This window comes from Scomber scombrus, chromosome 18, assembly GCF_963691925.1.
Source record: "Scomber scombrus chromosome 18, fScoSco1.1, whole genome shotgun sequence".
Classification (NCBI taxonomy): Eukaryota; Metazoa; Chordata; class Actinopteri; order Scombriformes; family Scombridae; genus Scomber; species Scomber scombrus.
This window is the reverse complement of record NC_084987.1, coordinates 9,468,721-9,494,397: the sequence shown is the minus strand read 5'-3', so window position 1 is coordinate 9,494,397 and position 25,677 is coordinate 9,468,721. Positions and strand designations below refer to the sequence as shown.

Below are 25,677 nucleotides of genomic sequence, written 5' to 3'. Positions count from 1 at the left end.
AGATGGTCTCATGCTTATGAGCAAACCATATGTCATGAAAATTCCCACTTTTTTATAATTATATAATTACAATTTTGCAAACGCAGTTATGGTAGCAGTTACAATATTTCCAACACTACTTGAACCTCTCATAAGCCCTACTAGGTCGCCTCTGGGTGGCGCTGCTGGGTCATTTTTCACACCGGGGAGGGCGGCTGTGTTGCAGCCGGGCCGGGTAGCCTGCCAGCTGGGTTAATGTCGTGAACAGTCGCTGTATTGGCTCCACTTTGGATGGAGGTTGTGCTGTAGTCGGAGGGGCTTGTCTGAGTCGTTTCGGTGGAATAAAACTGCAAAGAGATGTACTGAGGAATAAGAAACTGGGACAAACCAGGATGTAACTTACTGCAGACCATAATGTCAAGAGGAACAAAAGAGACTTATTGTTGTTATTCGCCTCCGAGTCTGAGTCTCCGTGGACTGAACTAAACCAGCAGCTAAACCGGCTAACATTAGCTGAGTTAACGCTGCTTACATTACGGGTATGACTTATTATCTCATATTTTTTTTAAAGCATGTGTTTTAACTGCGATTTAAATGAACTACGACGGTGCAGATTTGAACAGCTAACATTAAAGCAGGATATCCGCTATAGAGACAAAACATTGACTTAGTTGACCCGGTGTTTCGGTGACCGTGTTAACTGGTGACTTTCACGTTGGCGTTCTCCTAAAAATGACTTTATAGTTTAATAATTTTTAATCTGTCTTTAATATCTAAGTATCTAACCATTTGTGTAAGTTCAATTGTGTTCAGATGACGTATTAACCTCTCGTAACGTATCTTAAAATGTGAGAAAGTCACCCGTTAACACGGTCACCAGTTAAACCGAAACACTGGTTAACAAGCTAACTAGCTCGCTAGTAGCTAAGCTTCAGGTTAAAGCCATTGATACTAGCTAATATCTGCAAGGTTAAAGCTCCAGCTAGCTACATTAATGTTGTCAAGTTTGCGTACTTCTTTCCTCCATTTAATGCTACTATCTGCCTCTATTAAATAGTAATACATGTATGGATGGCATTTAAATTATGCATTGGATGAATAAGGAAATGAGCACCAATTAACTTTATGAGCTAGTAATACGCATTATTATGAGCTAGCTCGCCATTATGGTTTCTTACAGTAGTTTAACAACAACAACTGGCTCTGTTTTTTTTTGTTTTTGTTTTTTTACAGACCCCCTGTATGAAGTGGAGTCCCTCGCCTGTTTACAGTTTCAAGCATCCCCTTGCTTTGCTTGTCTGCTAAGTGGCTCACTATTTGGGCATTTAAACTAACTCGCCATGGCAGCAGTGGTGAGCTACTCTCCACCATGGTGGGTGAACCTGCTTCACAGACTTCCCCATTTCAACTTGAAGTTCGAGCAAACCAGCAGTGATTTCCAACCTGAGGACTGGACATATCAACAGGTAAAAACAGAGTGACCTCATTCCTTCTTTTTTGCCATTCAGTATCAAATGACCCCTTGAAGTTGGGATTCCCAGACCGATTACACACATGCCTTCAGGGATGTTTACAATTAATGATTCATTCATCAGTTTGACTCAAGTATGATAAGTAAGAACATGATGGTGTACAGTCTTGAATTTTCGTTTAAATTGATGTGTTTCCTCTCAGTGACGGGTGACCTGTTTGCACCTGTTACCTCTCGTCACCTTTTGATCTATGTCACCATCTGTGTGTAGCTGTTATATCCACGTCTTGACCTTTTTAAGACACCTGCCAGCTAGCAAAGTATACTGTGATCCAAGCCACCTAATTTGACCTCAGCAGTCTCTCAACTATTGTTTTCCTTTTAAGTCAAACATAACTGGTATTCATTGTATTATATAATTGGAGCTGCAACGATTAGTCAATTAGTTACCAACTTTTAAATTAATCGCCATCTATTTTGATAAGAAATGTCCAAATGATCTGATTCTAGCTTCTCAAAATTTTAATATTTTCTGGTTTCTTCAGTTGTCCATGACAGCAAACTTCATATGTTTGGGTTATGGACATTTGAGGGTGTTACCTTTCGCTTTGGGAAACAGTAGTGGACAGTTGTCACACTTTTCTGACATTTTATGGATCAAACAACTAATTGATTAATCAAGAAAATCATCAACCGATTAGTTGATAATGAAAATAACCAGTATAGTTGCCGACCTGCATATGATATTTATAACTTTGCTATAAAAACAAAACATGAGTACTTAGGTTAAAGAGGTTAAAAAGGCAGCAGGGGTCCAGAGGGAGACCACACAGCCTGATGAACAGCACCGACTGGGGGGAGGGGAGAACAGCATGGCATTTGTTCACATAGTTATTGTTTAAGAGATTGATCCAAATTTAAGTCAAGTGATAGTTTATTTCCGTATTGAAAAATTGAGTTTTGGCAGGTCTGTAGAACCCAAATTTGCCTTCATTTATGCTGAAGCAATTAGTTTTTGTTAGCTGTCACTTTGGTGGGCAGGTTATACTTTTCAGTACCGGACACCTCTGACAGTTTCGACCCTAAGGATTCAGAGAAGTAGCTCTGTGAGTTGTCTGCTTGAAAATGTGGAAATACAGGATACTTGACACAGCATTAGTCAGTAGCATATGACCATGTGTCAGATGATAGGGTATACTTAAACTCTGCAGAAACATCAAATTCATCTGTTCATCCAAATTTATCCAGTGTTTTTTAACATGAAGGTTTTTGTCCATTTTGTTATAATGCAGCAGACACAATAAGGAGTTCTACTCTATCACTTCAGGAGTACATTCAACCACAGAACAATAAGAATTGTTGTTTCCTCATTTGTTTTATGCTGTTTTTTTTTTGAAAATGTGTCTGTGTCAAATCATCTGTGGTAGTGTGGTTTGTAAAAGCCTCTCGGAGACTGAGTATCGACCATGTAGCATTGTAGTTTCAGACACAACAGACCACAGAAAGAATGACGACAGACAGAAGGTACTTTTTTGTAACACAAGTGAAAGTTGGCAGGCATAAGTGATATTTGTGTGACATTATCAAGTCTTAAAATAAAAGAGTTGCCCTTTTTTATGTGGAAATGTGACTCAGAAAATCCAGAAGTGAATCATGCTTGCTTAGAAATGGGAGGACATGTTCCCGACATGCATCATTAGCATCAGCATAAGGTGATGTCCTAAAGTTTGTACAGATACCCGTGTTTGAAAATGAAAGTAATCACAGCGGTTAAAGTACATATATTCTCATATCACTGTAACTCATTTCAGGAAGTGTCAGGTATTTCCTGTCTGGTTTTCTTCAGGTGATAATTATTCATGACGTAGTGGAAAAGTTGGGCTTAAGTTCACCCACACAATATAAGGAGACACTGGATTCAATTTGCTGATAAAGTTCACTATTGTACCACCTCACTGTTGTTTATTGTATCGCTCTCTGAGTTATAATTGGAAGCCTTTTCCTGGTGGGACAGGAAAGGTTCATTGGCTGGATTATAAAGTTTGCTGATGTATTGGTGTGGTGTCTAATGTCTACAGCAGAAAGTTCAACATAAACATCACTGTTAAAAGGATGGAGGCATTCAGTGGACACAGAATAATAATATGATAATTATAATAATAAGTGCTTTACAGAAGAAATAAAAGTAAGCAATGAAGAGCACAGGGATAAAGACAGAGGCACAGAAGTAATAGATCATGGTGAATAAAATCATATATAAAAAGCTTTGAAGTGAAACAGTAAAAGAATAAAATCAATTAAAAGTTATAGTATTAAATATAGCAATTCAAACATTTCGAAAAGCTTTCACAAAGAAAAAAGTTGGCTAAAGAATGGCCAAATGAAAGTGTTTTATTAAAATTTGCAGGTAATGCAGCTGTTTTGCACATTTTTAATGTGGCAAGAGAGAAAATAAAATGGTTATCGTCAGGCTATGACCATTTGCCCCCCTATTATGACAGATTGTTGTCAGTGCACTCATTCAAGCTTCAGGGGAAATCTTGACCAGGTGGTGCTCACTATGGGACTATATGATGACAATGCAAAAGCAAATCCTGGATTTCTGTTGCCTACTACAGCCTACTAAACACAGACAAGAAGTACAGGATACTTGAAACTGCATTATTCAGTAGCATATGACCACGTGTCAGACGATGGGGTATACTTAAATTCTGCAGAAACATCAAATTCAACTGTCCAACCAACTGTCTTAACTGTGCAGAGCAGCATGCAGGAGCCAAGTCATTCAGTGGCATTCATGACTGATCAGACAGTCTGTTGTTTGTTTTTATCACAGTCAACACTAACAATATTGTAGGGAGGACTGTTGGTGCTTTCACAAAATATTTACACAATGAGATTTTTTGATAAATAATCATCAGTAATGTGGATGTAATGACTAAGTGAGTAAAGGCCAATAATAGAGCAGCTAAAACAGTGTGGTAAATTAAAAGAAACTACATCAATTAACTGTAAACGCAGCTTTTAACTTTCACATACTGTTCATATTCTGACAAATAATTAGTCTCTACACCAATTCACATTCATTAAATCCCTGTCAGTCATTAATGCATTTTTGATTAATCCTTGTATTTGATTAATCTTACGGAAAAAAGACATTCACATTCACTATTTTATGGTCCAGGAAAACATTTTATAGAATATGATGAATATAATAATAAACACAGTTCAAACATATATATACAATGTGTATAAGCTGCGGATTTTTTTTTTTAAAGATATTATGATATCCATTATCTAAGACGGTATCTAGTCTTTTATCATGATATCAATATAATATCAATATATATCGTCCAACCCTACACTAAGTATTATAAGGATAAAGCCTAGTTTTACCAAATATTGCGGTGTAAAGACTTAAGCTTTATGTCTGCAGTTAGTCCCACATTGAAATGAATCTTTGCCCTGAACAGGACAACAATCTTTTGCATTTTGGGGCGTGTCAGATACTCGCTGAGAAAACAGAACAAAGAGATCAACCTCAGCTTTTTACAAAACAAAAGTAGAAGCATTGAAATTTGCACCCGGCGTTGAATCCTCAGGAGTATACAGTGAACACACATGCCCTCAGTCTGACCTACATAGGACATGCTGCTGTTGTCTGGGAGGTTTTGACTATCACAGTATATATCACTGTACTGCTGCCTTTGAAATCCTGCCGATATATAACGATGACTGTTGTAACATCAAGCAAATATTACCAATTTAGTCTTTTAAAGGTGTTTTTGTCAGTATTTGTCTCTCCCTTTTCTTTTCACACTGCATTTTGAAAAGGTCTCACTTCAAAGAGGGATTTTGTTGTTTTTGTTTTTATTTTAATCAAATCTCAAATTAGCTCCACATTTGTTGAATGGGCTCTCCCACACTCAAAAACAAAATCAAAAGCAGCATTTTCTTTTTTCCTTTCTTTTCTAATCACAGAGAAGAAAAAAAAACAACTTACTGTAGAGATGCTACACTCACCTGTGCACAAAATCCAGTTTCATTGAAGACAGTAAGCTACTTAGTAGTAAAAGATAATTGAAGCTTCTGGTGCATACAGTCGACAAAGTGCACATAATAAAGAAGACAAATGTAACAGTGTTTCTTTTAATACAACATTCAGATAAGAAGACAACACATTTGAAGCCCATTGATCTTCTTCAAGCATACTGTGTAGTGTTTCTCTGCAGGGCACTTTGGAAGATCATTATCCCTGCTGTAATTGACATTAAAGTGGTATCAGCAATGAAGTTTCTATAACCCTCTCCTTCTTCTTCTATCCATCAGTCCATTCTGCTACTGGGAGGTTTGGCGCTCGCCTGTCTGGCCCTGGACCTCCTTTTCCTGCTCTTCTATTCCATTTGGCTTTGCTGCCAGCGGAAGAAAAGTGACGAGCAGCCCAACGCAGATTGCTGCTGCACTGCGTGGTGTGTCATCATCGCAACGCTTGTCTGCAGGTGAGCTGAAACACACAATGAGAGCGGTCTTGTTCATTAAACACGGGGTCGTGCCTCTTTTTTTCTTTCTTAAAAGATGTTTTAGAACATTGACAGACAAGTGGTAGTTGTAAAACTTTACTGCATCCACAGTGTTGGCAGCAGAGGTTAATTAGACAGTGCGATCTTTCTGTAGGTCGCCAGTCATGGAAGATTCTCAGCAGGATTGGATTATTTATCATAGAATCAACATAATCTTAAAGAGGCCTACTGTATGCATTTTATTTAGATGGCATTCACCAGTTGCATAGTTAATATTACTTATTGTAGGTTTGTAGGTTTGTGCAGTCAAATGCAAAAATATAGAAAAAGAAACGTCTTCAGTCAACAGCTGTCCAAACTGCTCTGAATATGTAAATGATTTGCTAAACACAACCTGCAGATTCAGCAGGATAGAGAACAATGACCCCCAAACTAACCAACAACCCCTCCAGGAATATCCACTTTTATGATTCCATTAATCAATAAATTTCCATGTTGGCAGAGTCGACAGCATTGATGACTCCTCTGTGTTTCTGCATTGAATAACCCTAATTCAAATTTGGCAAATGACCACAGTTCATCACACAAAATATTATTTTCAATCCGTTAGCTCAGGTCAAATTAAAGACATCTCAAGACATACATTCTTAGCTGAAATATATAAAACTTTATTGCAGTGAATTGACCATCTAAAGTAGGACTTACACCCAGAGTGACAGCCCTAACATTATATTGCAAAGATGAATGGATGAGTTATTAACTGTATCATAGTTTTGATTCACTTTACGTCCAATTATACTTGCATATGTGCACACTTAAAGCCAAAAGACTGGAGGAGTGATAGGATGCAAATGTACATAGACTTAATTTTTATGTTTTGTTATTTTTAGTTTTGAGAGTAGACATTTAAAGTGTGAGAACACCATCTGGACATGTTTTATCTATCCTTGAACATTGAATTTGTTTCCTGTTTTCCTCCTTCTGTTGATGGCCCACTGGAGAGCCATCGCAGTTGACTCAGAATTGCACAAAGAGCGTGGGGACCTGATGAGTACAAGAACTGCATTACAATCACTGTATTTGCGTGTGTGTGTGTGGGTGTTTGTATCCACGTGCAAATGTGTTTTAGTGAAAGAAGGAAAAATCGAGTCAGAGAGATGAGAAATTTCTGTGTGTTTGTTTTGCTTTGAGTCCATCCTTGGTGTCATTCCACAAAACTCTGCATGACTGTGGAGGATTTTGGGATTATCATGAATTTTTTTCTTTGTTTTTTCAGCTATTATAAAAAATGTTCTTTCCCCGATATTGTAAGAGTTTCCACAGGTTCACACAGCAGTAGGGAGTTTTGTTTTTGCTGTGACGCTGCTCCTGTTCACCTCTTTTCTTACTGCAGCGTGTGAGAGGAAGAGATTAGCAGCTGTCCAGGAAGAGGGCAAACCCATTGATTCACTGAGTGCTGTTGGCTGGACATGTTAGACTGGTCCGACTTAGCTTCAAGTGATTCACTTATCATCATCCCCACTTGATAAAATTCACCCTGGCATAGGATGGGTGTTAGCAAAAAGACCAACAGCTGCAACACAGGAAGAGATATCAGCACAGAAGCTCCTCTCTTCAGATTGCTTCCCAGAGCACAGAAAGGGCTTTTTAAAATATTTTTCCCACTGAAATGCACATGACATTCAAAGAAATATTCACCCCAGTTTCTTCAACTCTACCAAACATTAAGATAGAATTTCATAAGTTACAAATAACAAAATTGTCCCAATATTTAAAACATTTTTCAGTTCACAAACTTATAGAAAATGTTGCATGCAGTTGCCAGAGCTGTTTTTCTGCAACTTGAAGCCTGTCTGTGCAAATGAGAGCTGATCTCCTGCCTCAGTACAGCCTTTGTCAGCGGTAGTGTGGGGTTTGGGGCATAGCTGGTCCATTCCTCTGTGTTTCCATGGTTCTGTATGGAGTCTTTCTACTGGAACTGAAAGGAGCCTGTTGACTGGGGTCTGAACCGACAGGGTTAATGTGGAGTTCACACGCCTCTCTCTCTCTGCCTAGCTATCTCCCTCGCTCACTCTCCTCTCTGTCTCCTCTCTGTCTTTTTTAGCTAATCCCTCCTCCTCACCACCCTGTCTCCCCTCCCTTTCTTTTGTTTCCCCTCAGCGCTGGCATTGCTGTCGGTTTCTATGGGAACGGCGAGACTTGTGATGGAGTGAATCGGCTGACATATTCCCTGCGCCATGCTAACCGCACAATCACTGGCGTGCAGAAGCTGGTAGGACTGAGAGCACAAATTATACCAACATGTTCAATAATTCATAACCCTTCTGCCATGAGCATTCCCAGTTTCCCCAACCAAAAGACATGTGTATTGGATTCAATTTTTCTTCTCCATCATGACCTGGTCGACCTCTGTGTTGCGTCTAGGTATATGACAGTACATCCTCATTGAACCAGACGGTAGATGACAATCTGCAACAGCTTGAGGGCCAGTATGCGCAGCATGCGGACTACCTGTCCATCATCCAAAAGCTGCAGGGACAGCTGGACGAGCTGGTCAGACAGATGGTGGAGATTCCCTTCTGGGACAACACCGACGTCTCCCTGGAGGAGCTGGCCGTTGACATTGAGCTGTATGACTGGTACAGGTAAGACTGTGATAGCCCCATCATTGTCATTCAAACTAACAGTGCCATACAGACTAATATAGGGAGAATAAAACTTAAATTCAGTGCCTGTCTCACTGTTGCACTGATGTGTACAGGTGCAAACATGGATCTTCTAAGGATTTAGGAGCTTATTTACATAATTATGGCAGTTTCTGGATCATCATCAACACTTTATTTTCAGCAATAAAATCGCAACTGTTGACAATGGCAGAAGCAGCAACGCCAGTAAGAATACAAGCATCTCAGACAACAGCAGACAGCTTGACAATGATACTTTTTTAGCCTGTGCTATATCCTTTTATTAAACATTAAGTGCAGGCACACTACATCATCATCATTTAAAGTGTTGTGAAAACTGTCGCTCATTTATTGAGTTCACATATTGTCGAAGGGTTGAGAGTTGGTTGATCTGTTCCCCGACGAGACAGTGTTTTCAGAGGCTGCTCTGTCTGATGTGTTTCTGAATTAAAAGAGTGAATCTAAAATAAGAAACAGAGTCAAGCGCAGACAAGAAGTGAATCTAACTTATTCAGCATAACATTAGGCAACTGACTTGCCAAGAAACTCAAACCCACCTGTGTTTTTCACTGTGTTAGAAGACATTGTGGACTGTGTTCCTGCATCCCCCTGGACTACATTGACTTTGCATACAAATGCAGAAAATTGTGAATATGCAAATTGTATCAGTACAGAGTTTCTCAAAATGGTTACTATGTTTTCAGGGAGTGTCTAGACTCCACGAGGCAGTTACACATCATTACAGCAACTAGTAAATTGTTTATATGATAAGAGTTCTGCTTTTCTGAGGTAATTGTTTGGATTACTGAACTTCCTTTTAAGATGGCAACGTTTTTCAATGAGCGTTACTATGCTGTGCTGCTCTTGGCCAGGTGTGTTGTTAACGACATTTGTCTTCACAGGTGGCTGGGCTACATAGGCCTGCTACTGTTCGATGTCCTCATCTGCCTTCTGGTGCTGTTTGGCCTCATTCGCAACTCCAAGGGAACGCTTATAGGGTGAGTCTCATCACAAGATCATGTGCACTAGAGCACTTAAGGGAAAAACGACTCTGCCTTGGGAAATCATTTTAGCCGTCGTCACTGAATGAGTGGCAATTACTGTACATGAAAGCCCCCCCCAACTCATCAGATCCACCTTGTCATTTGAGTTTAGCCAAGATAGATTCATGCTCTATAAAATATCAGCCCAGTCACAATTCATTTAGCATCACATCATCCTCAGCATTTTGGTTATTATTAATGACACTTCATGACACTTAATTCCACAGGTTTGCCCTTATGTATTTAGCTAGTGCAGTTATGTTTTATATTGAGTATATAAGCTATAAAATGCTATTTACACACAATGAGCATTGAGAATAATATAATAAAGTCTGCTATTTATCATATCATATGTAGTGACACTATTCTTTTGCACATAATAAATTATAGTGTGTGCATAACTATAGTGTAAGTGTTAAGTATTTCCTATTTTCATTATTTACAATGGTTAGTTTAATAACTCATATTTCTCTGCAGTGACTCAACCTGTAGTTTGTTGAGCTTGTTTTTTTTGTCTTATACCACACTTTCCCCATAGGGTTTCCAGCACATGATTTTTTTAGCAGTTATCTTTAATAATGTATGTAATAGGTAACCTGTTGTAGTAATGGGTCTGCCAAGCTCCTGCTGTAGAAGCTCCACCTCCTCCTTCTGTTCTCTCTGTTGTTCAACATAAACACGATTTACACAACTTGAATAACGCATTTGGAGGTGAGACTAGTGCCATACTTACAACAAAACCTGGTCCAATGGGATGCATGACAAGGCTTAATGCATAATAAAGACCAACTTTAATATATCTTCCTCTGCTCTATATGAAATTGTAGTACATGTGAATGGTCTTGCTGTAACGATGCCAGTTCAAGGTACTTAAACTTTACACCTCCTCTTTATTTCCCCAGAGTGTGCTTGTTTGGTGTAGTGGCTTTGGTAATCAGCTGGGCCTCCCTGGGGCTTGAGTTGGCCGTCTCTGCGGTAAGTTACTCCGTCAGCGCATGAACCTTGTTTTCCAGGTAGAACCTCACAGTTCACTGCCTGTAATTGGATAACAATTTTTTTGTCCGCATCCACTGACTGCAGAATTAAGCCTTAGACATGCATTTTATTTGTCTTAATCAGTACAGTAGAAGAGTCAAGATGTTGATTTAATGTGATCAAAAAAACAGAAACACCTATATGATGTCATTCAAGGCAATAAGTTAACCTTTCAACAAATACAACCTTAATTATTATTTTGTTAAAACAATGAGCATACATTTCACAAATGTCATTTTTTAATACAGAATTGTTGTGAGGTGTGGCATTACAATTACTTTTTTTGTCACTCAGTGTTTTCTACAAATCCTAAAGATTAATGACGGTGATTAAGAAATGTGATTACAAACTATAATTAGGATTAGCACTGTAGCCTTACTATAGAAGCCCTTGTCCACAAAAGACTAAAGCATCTAATTTGGCTGCTTTATGTAAGAAAAAACTACTTTAAACCGGAATACAGCAGCATGAAACTCATCAAATATATGATTAAGATTAGTCAAAAAAAGCTGAATGTAAATCTGTATTGAAGCAAATGAAATATGAATGTGGAGGATTTCCTCGGCTGTAAATGAATCAGACTGTTGACACCTAAATGTGCTTAATGTAGTTTGTGTGATCGCTCTCAGCTGAGAAACAGTCAGTGTGTCAAATTGTAAAAGTATTTTTTAAATTTGCAATCACTTACTCTCATGTTCCATTAAAGATTAAAGATGGCAAATTAAATGTTGCGTTCGTGAAGCTATTAACATGCACAGAAAACGTCACCACAGCTGCGTCTTCTTCATTGTCTTCGTTGTTTGTTGGTTTTTTCCAGACCTCCAGTGACTTCTGTGTTTCTCCTGATACATACGTCACCAAAGTAGCAAACCAGTATGGAGTCGTCAATCAAGGTATGAATCGCATATACTAAATGTCGTCCATATGAATTGAGATGACCGTGATGTAATACACCATTTTAAAGATCTGACTGAGTGAACACAAAACAGCGAATATTCGTCATCTCCCAAGTAGAGGGGACACATTAGGCTGCATTGTTAAATCTCCCCCCATGGCCCATAAAAAGCCTCTAAAAATGACTGCCACATCTGCAGCAGTGTCAAAGGGCAATGGGCTTCCTATTTAAGCAGTACAGAAGCCACTCTTAACGCGTCTCGTTTTGGTAATTGCCCAATCTGTCCCATGATCGGATTGTGTGTAAAAGAAGAAATTATAGTGCCTCTGGTCTCTCTGTGTGTGTGTGTGTGTGTGTGTGTGTGTGTGTGTGTGTGTGTGTGTGTGTGTGTGTGTGTGTGTGTGTGTGTGTGTGTGTGTGTGTGTGTGTGTGTGTGTGTGTGTGTGTGTGTGTGTGTGTGTGTTTGTGTGTGTGTGTGTGTGTGTGTGTGTGTGTGTGTGTGTGTGTGTGTGTGTGAGAGAGTGAGAGAGTGAGTGTGTGAGTGAATGAATGAAGATAAGAGCAGTGGAGAAGAAGGTCAGAGACACAATATATGTTATGCATCCATCTTCAGTCCCTAAGAAAAATGAGAATATGGTGCTTGGAGGTGGAAAAACACACCAAGTACTCTACACTGCTTGCTGAAATCAGGGCATCAGCTGTAAACATTGTGCATTATGTGATGTATGGTTCAGCTGAAGCATGAGCACCAACTGACTTTATTCACTGGACTGCATTATGCTGTAGATATGAAGCTTTGTTTTTGCCTCGGGCTGATTCATGCAGTATGGGGGGTTTTGCTGTTCTATTTTCTGTCTTAACACATGTTAACCATGAACCACTATACTCTACTGTGAAGAATGCATTATGCGTATTGCTGTTATGCTAGTAGTGCAAATGAATATAAAACCTTACTTTTACCTACATCAGCCTTGAAGAGGTTACATCTTACTTTGTATATTTTTGATGCTCTGCCTGCTTGAAACTGTGACAGGTAAATCTTTGGCTAGGACAAAGTGTGTTATTACTGCAGTAGATTTATTACTTTCCCTCCCTGGTTGGCTGTTGATATTTTCTTGAACATGCATCATTTCAGCAGCCTGTTTTTTTTTCATTCCTCTGCTTTCTCATCATTGTGCACTTATGTCTGGCAGTTGCTCTTAGTACAAACAGAAAATGAGGATTAATCTGTGTAGTTTTTCATGTTGTTGTCAGTATTTATGTGTTATTCAGAGTTTAATTTGTAGAGTATTTTACTAAGGATAAAAAGCAGCAGCGACAGCTTAAACTTAAATAGAGATGCATATCATCCCAATATGAAAATTCAGGGTTTTTCCAAGCATACTATTTTGAATTAAAAATTGGTAAACCATATCAAGGCTTAAAACAACATCAGCAATATTTGAGCTTTGTCTGACTTTCCTTCGTAATACTTTGAAAACCTTTCATATCAAAATGCTCTACTTGACAAAAGCTCCAGGGACTGGAACTAAACTTGTATTGACTCCCCTATACTGCCAAAGTCTGAAACCTGGTGGGATGATCTGGTGGGCGATCATGTACCACCGTAGCTACAATCTGTGGTTTACTCATAATCAATCTGATCATAGATAAGAACAATATCTCTGTAGGTTTACTGTTTTTCACTGTAATGTGGGTAGAACTAATGGAAAAGTGGCAAAAGTAACAATTTAATCATACAAAAGTTTTTTCCTTAAATGTATATTTGATCTTTATGAGTCATAAATGTGTCCTCTTTCAACCCACTGTATATTGGCAGCAAGATTTAACTCTGTATGTCTGCACAGTTGAGACTAAGTAAAAGTAACCTTCGCTCTATGATGAGGCATCTGTAGCTTCGTACAAACAAAGTCAGACTTCAGGAAATCTGCTGCCCCTGATATTTACATGTGTGGGCGTATATGCGAGGGCTGGATCGACACAGACTTGCTTGATATGCACTCTACACCGGAAATTCTGTCCGCATGAGTTTGCTCAACTGTGTGGGAAATAAGCTCCTGACACAGCAGTGTGTCTGCACGTCACTGGCACCATGTGTTAGGTAGTCGGTGGTGTTCTCGCAGCTTTGTATTTGTGGACATCGCTGTAGCGTTTGAGTCACACAATCTTCCGCGTATGAATGATTTTTCATCAACTCCTACTCACACTGCGAGGTAGAAGAAGTAACTGGAGTAGGAAGAAATGGCATGAGAAAGCCCAAAACTTTAATTACAAGCTGCTTTGGTTCATGGTGTACTGTGAACAGCATTCAAGTTTGATCATGTTGTAATTAACAGTACCTCACAATGATGTAACCACTCTTTGTGCTGTTTTTCGGGAGATTCTGTGCAGTAAGAAGGGGTATACCTAAGCTTCTCACTCGCTTAATTGTGGCTGTGTCAAGGGGGAAAATACGTTCATTTATAATATTACAGCCGAGGTGAACTTTATTCTTTTGGAACATTTCACCACAGAGCTCAGGATTAGCTCAGCAGGTGCAAAGTAGCAGGCAAACTGTGGGCAGCCGGGAACGCAACAAATAATAAATGGTTATGCATCCGCCTCTGTCTGAGAACAAAAATAGTGGCGGGTGAAACTGTTTTTGGGAAGATAATTCTGAAATAAGAGATACCAGAATTAAGAGATTAGCTTTCTAACTACATGAGTGAATGAACTTAGAATAAAATGCAGCTGTTGATTGCAAAATGCTTCAATGTTTAGGTTCATTCTCGTCTGAAAAAACACACTGTGTACACAGCTCTGACTGGTCCTCCTACACAGTTTATCCGAGTAGAGAAATAGTGAACTACTCGGACGTCATGGTCATTTGTTTTAAATGTCGTAACATTTAGGTTTCAGGATCCACATTTTCTCCACCCCACAAGCTCAACATTTTCTGAGCTTGGCTGTCATTTTGGTGGGCTTCATTCATAGTGAAAAGGGCTGAAACCATTAGTCAATGAATCAGTATGTTGATCAACAGGAAAATAGTCAGCAACTATTATGATACTAATTGATTAATCTTTCTTTTAAGCAAAAAGCCTTAACTTTTTTTCTTTCAGTCTGTCAAATAGAGGGATTTGCTGCTTTTCTTTGTAATATATGATATACAGTTTCTTTGGGTTTTGGCCTTTTGGTCAGACAAAACAAGCTTTTTCAAGATCTTAGGATCTGAAAAAATTTGATGCAATGTTTTCACCCTTTCTGACATTTCATAAACTAAACAACTAACTACCTTCAAATATTATGTTATGACCCTGTATATGAATGTATGTGTCTCTGCTAACATATTCCTACTGTCCTCTTTCCTCACAGATATCTTGCAGTACTACCTGAGTTGCAGTTTGGAACAAACCAACCCCTTCCAGCAGGTTGGTTGCATATTAAACTAAATTTGCTTTTGCATGTTTGAGTTTTTTACCCTTTCATATCAAACCATCTTCCCCCTAAAGACGAATACAAGTAAGCTCTCTTAACATTCATTTAATACTGATAATACTCAAATCTCTGCAGACACAATGATACAGACATATTTTCTGCATGATGTATGACCTTGTAATTGGTGAGAATGCGACTGGGCAAAATGAGTCACTCCCACTGTACTGCCTTTTTTTGCAGGCAAAAGTACAATACTTCCCATTTTACCAGCAGGAAAACTGATGCAAAACAGCTCTTCCTGTGTGTCTGCACTGACATCATGTGCTCACTTCAAAGGATGTTACACTGAGGCAGAATCTCAATTTGCTGTGAATCTATAGTTTGTCTTAATGGACTCCCTGCATTTTGTCTTCAAAAGTGCATGAATAAATCAAAACTATTGAGAGCTTTGCAAGTCCACGCATCTATTGTTAGTGCAACTGTAAAGAGCTATTTATAGATACAGAATATACAATATGTAAGACTTTCAGCTCATGTCCATAAACTGTCAGCATGCTTCCACCACCTGCAAAGGGAGAAAGCAGCTGAAGGCTCTTGGTAGTGATTTAAAAAAAAAAAAAAAAAAAAAAGGAAATACTTTTGAGATGTTCTGGACTGCTACAGTATTTATACTTTATTTCAGAAGCTTTCTGGGAGCCACAAAGCATTAGTGGAGATGCAGGATGACGTGTCTGAACTGCTGCGCTCTGCCACCAGAGAGTATAAGCAAACTAAGGTATGTCTCCAGCCTCATCTATACACTCTTTCCTATAAATGCCCCATTACACAGTGGTTGTTACCATGCACACACTTCCCCAGCAGGCCACAAGCCGTCCTGTGCTATTGTTCCATTAGTGATGACAGAATATCCCCATGAATGGGACCAAACCACTGACCTGCAGAGAAGTGAAGTGCACCTGTCCACATAAAGATCTGCTGACAGCCCACCTGGGACCTGCATTATGTCCATTTTTGCTGCATTAGGCTTTCACTGGCCCTTGTCAATACAACACTGCGGTATTGTCCAGTGCTGGTCCTTACACTGTGTTGACCGAGGCACAAATGAGAGCTGACACCGGGCACAGAGAGAGGCATATTTCCCTTCACATACCCCAACACAGAGAAATGTGCTGAGGTTGTGGAAACGTTTATATCAGGCAATCAGACACATTTTCCGCTGGAACTGTAATGAGAACAAGAGGAAGAAGGGGAAACAGCCCATTAAAATGTATCATACATTAAAATCTGCTTTTTCCGCCCGAGCTGCTGTGCAGTGATGCATATTGATGAAAGACACGTGTGCTGAATGGATAATATCTGACTTAATCGCTATCGAAAAATTGTGGCCAACTTTTTATTTGCTTTTTTTTATGTCATTCTTGACTTCTTTCACCATTTATGCAGGAGTAGGAAACTGCCACTTAGTACAAGTCTCATTGTCTATATTACATTGTCAAAAATACGATTTGTTTTGTTTTCCAATGTCTTTGTTATGGTTGTTAAGCCTCTTTCAACAGATATAATATAGTGTTTTTTTCCTCATTCATTTCCAGGTAACTCTGGAGGAGATCCAGGGGATACTTAACACCACAGAGATCAACCTACATCAGCTCACTGCGCTGGTGGACTGTCGCAGCCTGCACATGGTGAGCCGGGACAAGGACACTTACAAACTGAGACATTCTTACCGTCGCACATTTCCACGTCTCTTAGAAAAGTGCTGGAGGACTGATCTGTTCTGACATCTATGTAGTGCAGATTAGTCGTATAAAGCAACCCTTCTTTTGTGCTCATGCAGCTGGCTACACCTGTCATTATAAATAACATTTGATTTCCTGTATGTGAGTTCTTGTCCAACTGATGCTGGCCATGTACCATTTATGAAGCTGGCTGAGTGACAAGTACTTGGCCGTCTGAATGCTTTGGAGGATTTTTCCCTCGGTGGCGTCCAAATTCCAAGTGCACACGTGCAACTTTTGTTTCTCTCCGCTCTTCCTCTCCTCTCAAGCATCTCCCCTGTTACCATGCCAGAGCTTATTATTTCATGAAATTTAAAGTATCTTCAGTAGAATACAAAATGTGTTCCAGTCCTGTGCAGGGCACACAGGATGGAGATTTGCAGTCATGATAATGTGGAGCGTAGTGCGAAGTAAAAAATGCACTGCTTTTCTTCTTGTAGGCCAGCTGTGAGCTCATTTGTTTGACCTAGTTTAAGTAAGAAATCGAAGCAGTTTAAATAAGAAAGTAAAGCCAATGCGTTATGAAAACCCTCTTAGAATCTATATTAAGTAATTTTTAACAGCAACACTAGCATTTCACTACCTCTTCATATTTATTTTGCTCTTTCCTCCTTGTGTTAAAATGCTTTAGAGGTTTCCAGTTAATCGATCTGATCTGTTTACACCTGCTATAATAAAACTGGCTTCTCTCTTTATTTTGCAGGACTACGTCCAGGCCGTGACTGGTCTGTGTTATGATGGACTGGAAGGCCTCATCTACCTCGTGCTCTTCTCCTTCGTTACTGCTCTCATGTTTAGCTCAATCATCTGCAGTGTGCCTCACACCTGGAACAAAAAGAGGTAAGACTTTTACTGCCCACTTCCTTCAGAAACTCCCCAAAATAGGAAGCAACGCAAAAGCTTTTTAAGCCATGTTTGTGTGCGGGACTGTGGATACAGTGAGAAATAGTTTAAGAGGATAAGACTGTCAATTAATTATGGGTTTATAGCATTTTTTCAACCCTTCAACTCTTGTTTTTACACAGCATGGGAATGAAGCAGCCAAAGTAAGCCAGTATAAATCTGCACAAATAAGGAAACATGATTATGTTTGTGTAAAACTTGTGTTTGTTTGCTGTTCAAAGATTGGCTGTGTTTACCTCTGGGACATGTCCAGAATGCTCCAGCTGCTTCCCCAAATAGATTACTTCCCCTTATCCCCTGTAATTGTGCAGAGTTGGCCTAAATTTATCATAACCACCGCCTGAGCTGGTGTCATTTTCTGCAGCATGGAGGGGGGGGGTGAAATTATTGTAATTTCTGTGTCCTATCAGCAGCAGAGGAGGTTTGCAGGATCGCTATGAGAACAGTGGTTTCCCAGGCACAGCCGTCAGCTCAGCTGCACCACATAATTAACTGATCCCTCCTTACCATTGGGGGGCATGTTCATCAGTTTGATCTCAGCTGGAGCTTCCTGTTATAAAGCAAAGGCTTACACGGCAGCAGTCTGTTTTCCTCAGTGGTCCCCGCTAAGCTTGTTTTGTTTTACTGTTGTAACGATGCATGCACACTAATTCCTTTCACCCCATCTGGAATTATGGTGGAAATAGCAGCTTATTATGAGGATTTAGATTTTATATTAAAGGTTACAAGTTCTGAAGCATTATTAGTGTAATTATTATGTCATCTTTTATTCCTGATGTACAGCTGTAAGTTAATGTGATGTAAGATGAACTCAATGTAAGTGCATTATCTCATGGATTAGATATGCAGGAAGAAAGCTGTGGGATGAACACTAGAGGGAGACAGGCTCCATGATGTCATGTTGCTGTGTTTTGGCAGACCTAGTTTTGGTGCATTATTGTTATGTTGTCCACACTGTTGTGCTCCATTGTCTGAAAAGAATCAAGTGGAGTTACATTATCATATTATTATATACTGTAACAGTAGGCTGCTGCCTTAATTGGACAATTTATTGTGACCATGCAAAACAAGGGCTTTATGTTTTCTTGTAGAAGTTGCACCAGTTACATGAGGCTATTTTTAAATTCTTAATTCAGTTCCATTAAGGTCAGTGGAAAACTGCATCGTCTGTGTTTTAAACCGCAGAGAAATCATCGTGTTTTTTCTCCCTCAGGCGATGATGAAACTGAATCAAAAACGTGACTAAGAATGAATACAATGTGACCACGTGGCACCTCTGTGCTCCTTTTGTCATCAGTTAGATGGAACAAGGGGTCCCTCTGGTGGTGGTTTCATGATGTGGTGGTCTATGTTTTTGCAGGATTGATGAGGACAGCGAGGACGAGTCTCTGAGCCACGGAGGAAGGCAAAACCCTGATAATCTGTACCGGGTCCACATGCCCAGTCTGTATAGCTGTGGCAGCAGCTACGGCAGCGAGACCTCCATCCCTGCTGCTGCCCACACTGTCAGCAATGCACCAGTGACAGAGTACATGTAAGTCACCACTTAAATAAACTATCAATACAAAGCAACACTAACTGAAAGCCCGGCTTCTCCTCAGTGTGGCTGATATTAGATATCTCATGTACTTGAGTCAATTTATACGTCCCCAGAGAGGAACTCAGCTCTCCTATAGAAACTCAAGTCCTGGCCAGCAGAGATGCAGCTGTTGCTCTCCAGCTGTGATGCTTGTGAAATCCAAAGCTCTCTGCCTCAAGTGAAGCTCAGTGTTAGGAAAACTGGGGGAGGGAATCCTTCTATAAACTCCATAAAGAGCGTAAGGCCTTGGTATGCTGCGAATTGTAGCATGTAGTCAGTATTTTGTTTCATGTCTACAAAGCAGTGAGTAGAGTTTGTTTCAGCTCTTTGCTTGTTGTATTTGATCTTGCTGTGTGTTTAATTCTGCAGGGCTCAGAACGCCAACTTCCAAACCTCCCGCTGTGAAAACACGCCACTGATAGGACGAGAGTCGCCTCCCCCCTCGGTGAGTGAAAACATTAGAACTGTAGAAAGACCTCCAGGTCATTTGGCAGCCTTTTAGAAGGACTGATTGTACTAACAACATAGTACCCTGATCGCTGGACCCAATTACAAAAGGAGAAATAGTCTTGCACGCCAGCCTAGAAACATGCATAACCATTATCACCATTTTGTTACATGGCATAGTTTTAACAGTACATATTTAGAGAGATCACTTCTCATGGAGAAGACTCAGGCTCTGGTTTCTGTGAGCAGCCACCATGCCGGTGACACTGCACCTTACCTTTGTGATGAAGAGGCAGGTGTAACAAAAATGTATGAACCTGCACAGATCAGTAAAGTGTCAAATTGTCACATAACATCATTTATATCTTTGATGGCAGTGTTTTCAGTCTTTACTTGACAAAAGCTGACACAGTTTGCGATGTTAGCGAATGTATCAAAAGCCGGCCTCACTCATTCCCTCCTGCCCCTCTTTGACCTGAACCTCCACCGGAGATCCTGCCCCCTCCCCCCTAGTGTCCATGTGTCTGCCTGGACCTAGACGCTGCTTTGTGTATCTTCTCTATACTCTCTTCTTGTCGTTTTTTTTTTTTTTTTCCCCTGCGAATCCATACAGTTGTATTTGACTGCCGCGGACAGTAACAGCGGTCTCAGCTGGCAGTTAAAGCCTTCGGAGAGTTCAAGATCGTTTTGGTAACCTCAACTGCTATGCTAACAGGTACTAAACATGCCCGCCTCCTCCACCTGCTGGCCTGTTCCTCCTGTGTACCACTTCCCAAACCCAGCTCTACTCACCCTCTACTCAGGTCCCACCAGGGCTGCTGGACCACCCCCACCCTCCTTCTGTCCTTGCTAAGTGTCCCACCTGGTGTCTCACCTGATGTTTGTTTCCTGTGGCCCCGGGCTGCATGTTCCCCTACCCCTCAGCACCACAGACGAATTGGGAGGAACATGTGAAGCTGTAACAATGCCCCGAGGCTCTATGAGTCAGTGATGAGTCAACGTCAAATTAAGAAGCTGTTCAACTGTTTGATCATGTGGATTTTCTTTGTCTTGATTGATTTGAGGGGGAACTAATTGGGGTAACATGCACTTACTTTATATTTTAAAACTACCACAAGGAAACAATAGTACCACTTTTTTTGTATGTCCTTAAATACACAATACACATTTTAAAAGTTTAATACAAAAAGTAGGTCATGTTAATTTTCTTGAATATATCCAGCTTAAATTTTTTATGTCCTTTCCCTAGTGTCAATATTTGGTGGTTTAACTATAAAAATAATTGGTGAACTCACACCAGTTTAACAAATATTGTATACTACACAAGTATAAAGTGTTAATGGTAAAGGTAAATATCTAATGTAACAACGAAGGTAAGTTGTGCTGTTTCGTTGAGGCTGCATTGATGCCTGTGCTCAGCTCTCACATCCTCAACAGGCTGTCCAGATGGCTCTGAAGGGAAAAGTTTAAAAAAAGCAACCAATTCAACACAATGTTTCCACATGAGTTTGAAATGCAGCCTTCTCTGTGCTTGTATCGTCTGTACTCCAAAAAAAAAAAAAAAAAGCATGTGTGCATCATAAATGTTTACGAATGACTGGCTCTGCCGATGTGCACGCAGGTTAAAAAACATGAAAACTTCCTCTTAAATCGGTGTATATTTCGACAGGTCCTCTGTAGCTGTTTTCTGTGATGTTCTTTCTATATTTGAATAATTTAAGATCCCTTTAGATTCCAGCACTGTGGCGTAACTAGTTTGAAAGGTAATCTGTGTATTTTCTCTGATCTGTGCTCAGTGGTGATTTTTGATGCATGTATATTTTTATGTTTCTACACTGCTGCATTTGATTTATTATTTACGAAAAGGGCTCTTTTTTTTTTTTTAATTCCTTTGCAAAGCATTGGAGCCAAAGGACAAACTGAGCCTTTGAAATTGTTTGCCAACATACAGTCCAACATAAAAAACAAAAAAAAATGTTTAGAAAGTTATAGAATTATGAGAAAATCTTACATAGACTGTGTTTTAAAGTGATATACGCTCATTGTAATTAACTATAAAGTAGCATTTTCTGTTTTAATTCACAGTACACTTCCAGCATGCGGGCAAAGTACTTGGCGAACAGCCGACCAGAACCCAACAACCCTCCAGCGCACTAGACAACACTGGACACATCCCGTCTGCAGCACTGACGTCTCTGAAGTCACTCAGTCAGTCTTTTTCTCTCATTGATGATTTTTCCATTCAGTCACTCCACCTCCTGCTTCCCTGCATCATTATCTGTCTTTCCTGACTTGAAATGGGAAACCAAATGTTCGTTTGACGGTTGTTGAAACAAAACTGAAAGACGTCCTGCAAGAAAGTCATCTCACGAATCAGAAGCGGAAGTGTGTTTAGTCTCTCGTAGCTTTGAATAATTTTCTAAAAATGTTACAATCTTTGGCCGATGTTTACCGTCGCGAGGATCGTCATTGTTGCCGAGAGTTCATCTGCAACTCTGCTGCTGATGATGATGATGATGATGATGATGATGATGATGGAGCCCACACTGTCATACACTCCAGTATATTATTTCAGTCATTCGTCTACACATTAACACATCGTGACGTTTACAGTGTCACACCTAACAAGGCATTGCAGTGTTGAGGACTCTGGAAGTGCTCATAGACAATAACACTGGCTACTTTTGGTTGTTGTTTTTGTAAAGTACTGTACTGCTCTCTTTCATTGTTGTGGCAGAGTAAGAGAAACGCCTTACACGTGAATATGTGAGGAAGGTATCCAATGTGTTCCTCCCACCTGAGGTGTAGACCTCGTTTCTCACAGAACACACTCGACACAGATCATCATAGTTTAGATTCATTGTATAGTGCAACATCTCAGCTCCTCAGGTCAGCTTTCTGCTTCTGGAAGTTGATGCAAATCTGCTTATATCAACCAGTAAGATTTGCATTTTCCTCCAGGTAATGTAGACATACTGTAATATCACATGTGCACAACACATTAGTACTATTTTTTACAATACATTGGCTTGTTGTTGGATTTTGTCTTAAGTCTGATGTCTGGGACCAGTCATCCTGCAGTATTGCATGTCTTACAGGTCTGATATCTGAAAACTGTTATTTCCTGTGGCATTTTTTTTTATGTATAGATGAGCCACTATTCCACAGCAGTGACTGTAACAGATTTTTGAACCGCAGAGTGCTGCGAAGCTGTGAACTTGATTCTGGCACATGCTCTCAGAGGATTTGATGAGGACAAAGATGAGCTGCACTATGGCAATGCAGCTGTTTTGACAAGAGGAGTCTCAGCGGGATGACGATGTTCATCCAAAAAGGAAAAAATAAATAAATAACTGAAAGCGTAATGAGAGATTTTTATACTACTGGAAGCAGTAATGTTTTTACAGCTCCATGAAGACGATGGTGAATCCCAGGAGGACCGAGGAGTCTTCTGCAACATTACTCTAGACTTTTTAAGATGATTGCAGTGCCCTCTTCACCAGACTGCTTGTTATTCTCTCCATGTTCCTGTTCAGTTGTAAAGCCTATCCTCCCCTAACAGAACCAGGAACTGTCCACACACATCCTTGAATCTGCACGCAGTGATTTTCTTGACCAAATACGACAGCTTAAAGTTTAAAAAAAATCCTCCCACTGATTATCTCAACAGATGTCTTAATGCAAGTTGATGTAAAAAAAATATGCATATCACAATTTGTAGGAGAATTTCAAAGAGAAACCAAATGGATTGGCAATGCAGTGTCTCACAAATGTGTTTTAGCATTTATAACAAAAGCAACAACTAGATAACGGTGAGTGGATGCTGTGAAGGGATTGTAATTAGCCTGATTAGCCTCTGCTCTCTCTTATCGTCTGGAAATCATCTGTCGGGCTCCTTTTTCCTGTTGAAGCATGACGATCCTTCAAATGTGGAGTGAGATGTTTGTAATAATCGCTGCTTCAACTCGCTTCTCTTATATGTGCATCGTGATCAGTACAAGAGGTGTGTGTTCGAGACTGTGCCAACAAGTGAAGCACAAACTTTTTACTATCTTAATATCTTTTTAAATGTCTTTACTGTAGGCCTGTTTGTAATGTCGACAGCTCCTGGTTGCCTGTGCAATCAAATGAGAAAATGAGCCTGACTTTTTCAAATCATTTATGCTCTGTAAAGCATTACACTGATGCAATCTCTCTGTTTTTGGGTAGTAGTCATTTTCTCTTTGTTGTTTGTTATGCAAGGCTGTTGTACAGATTTAAAACGTTTATAAAATGGAAGAGAAAAAAAAGTCGCTGAAAATTGACATTAACTTTTTTTAAATTCACTTTTTTCGCATTTTAAAAATTTTTTTTTTTGATTTGCTTGTAGTTTTGTTTTGTTTTTCATTTTAGAATCTGTAGCAAGCACAAATGTGAACATGTGTTGCTTCATTAATGTGAATACGGTAAATAGATTTACATTTTAAATTGAGTTGGGTTTTTTGTTTTGTTTTTCTTTTTTTTTGGAAACAATCTGTAGATGTAATCAGTTTATTTTATACATCATTTTTTGCTATCTCTAAATTGTGTACATGTAAAACCTGTGGTTATATTGAGCTTGGATGCTGTGTTTTAAAATTAAACAAACTTTTAACTGTAATGCACCAGATTGTTTGATTCATTGATTTCAGATTATGTTATCGGATAATTCCATCCTGACCAGAAACAGACACTAGGTAGCAGCATAACATCGCTGCCTCTCACTGCTGGCTCAGTTGTTCCCTTAATTTACTGAAGAGGCATGTGTCGGTTTTTTTCTACTGAACAGTACTTGGGGATGTTTATTGTATTTTAACGCTGCCCAGAAGATTTGAATGTTTCCTCAGCAGCTATTCTCCCAGAAAGAGTCTCTGTATGTTGATATTTGTTTCTGAGGAGCAGTGACAGACCTCAGGCTTGGATACAGATCAGTTTGGGAGGAGAAAGGCTGATTGTGTGTCTGACCTCTCAAGGCCGACAGCAGGCGAGAGGTCAGTGTCAGCACCAGGCCACCAGTCTGGTTTTGTCAACTTCCTTAATACCGCCAGCCAGCTGCTGCTGCTGCCGCCCCAAACGCCGCCTCCTTGTGTTGTGTAGTTGGGGTGTTGAAATGGATTATTAAAGAAAGAAAGAGAAGGGAATGGACTTTATAAAGTCAGATTCAGTTAAAAAACTGCTAAAAGCTCTTCTGGCAATCAAAAATGTCAGATTTTGGCAGTAAATACAGTACTTTTTCTTTTGAGTTGCTTTCTGTCTCAAGAGATGAATATAGAGGTTACGTCATCTCCCAGGTTCCCCGCTGTTTATTGTGGGGGCCGAACTAAACAAAGCAGTAAACAAACAAAGCATGACGGCGGCATTTAAGTTTTTACAATCTGTCCTACACACAGTGAGCAGAGATGCAAATGAAATTTCACACGGCCTCACTGTCGAGGAAATTGAATTACCCTGCTTGTTGCCGGACTGAAGGAATGCATTACTAATGCTTTGAGGTGGGGAGCTGAATGGAAGGGGTGGGGTGGGGGTGCCTGCACCCTCTGACCCCCCCCACACAGACACTTCCTGAGTCTGACTGGGCTCTCTGCCAGGTGGATGGACCACAGCTCTGCTTCTGCCAAGCAGCTGCATGACAGACAGGAGACACACGAGTGTGTTTGAGCTGCACAAGGCGACGTTTTATCAGCTTTAATAACAAAGCAATGAGCTTACCATCACATCATACTGAGACTTTGGTTTATACCCACTTTATATCCTAATTAAATTCTGGTGGAAACTTTCATTATACCTGGGAAATGATGTTTTGAAGCATAAATCTATCATTTTGCATGTTTTAACCTTATCTACTATAACTCATCAGCACGCTTCATTACTAATTAGCATTTCACAAAGCTTGCTGTCAATATTTAGT

At 39.8% G+C, this 25,677-nt stretch overlaps 1 protein-coding gene across 2 annotated transcripts; it reads left to right on the top strand.

Annotated features, from left to right (window-relative positions):
* The first annotated feature begins 218 nt into the window (after window positions 1-218).
* Window positions 219-24,352, top strand: ttyh3a (tweety family member 3a). Of its 2 annotated transcripts, XM_062438107.1 has the most exons (15): window positions 219-518; window positions 1,213-1,445; window positions 5,780-5,949; window positions 8,131-8,242; window positions 8,395-8,615; window positions 9,557-9,652; window positions 10,600-10,672; window positions 11,550-11,625; window positions 14,982-15,037; window positions 15,727-15,819; window positions 16,637-16,729; window positions 17,526-17,662; window positions 19,086-19,259; window positions 19,674-19,749; window positions 21,837-24,352. In XM_062438107.1, the coding sequence occupies exons 2-15, from the start codon at window positions 1,320-1,322 to the stop codon at window positions 21,906-21,908; spliced, it is 1,575 nt and encodes a 524-aa protein (XP_062294091.1). In that variant the 5' UTR covers window positions 219-518; window positions 1,213-1,319; the 3' UTR covers window positions 21,909-24,352. The 2 variants fall into 2 exon arrangements, with proteins under 2 accessions (XP_062294091.1, XP_062294093.1); XM_062438109.1 differs by lacking the exon at window positions 219-518 and having other exon boundaries at window positions 1,144-1,445.
* Window positions 24,353-25,677: the final 1,325 nt, after the last annotated feature.

Bases quoted from the DNA above. Each gene is read 5' to 3' on its own strand.
- ttyh3a (XM_062438107.1), top strand. From the start codon at position 1,320: ATGGCAGCAGTGGTGAGCTACTCTCCACCATGGTGGGTGAACCTGCTT. The intron at 11,626-14,981 runs GTATGAATCGCA...CTTTCCTCACAG, and splicing joins GTATGGAGTCGTCAATCAAG to ATATCTTGCAGTACTACCTG. The intron at 15,820-16,636 runs GTATGTCTCCAG...ATTCATTTCCAG, and splicing joins GAGAGTATAAGCAAACTAAG to GTAACTCTGGAGGAGATCCA.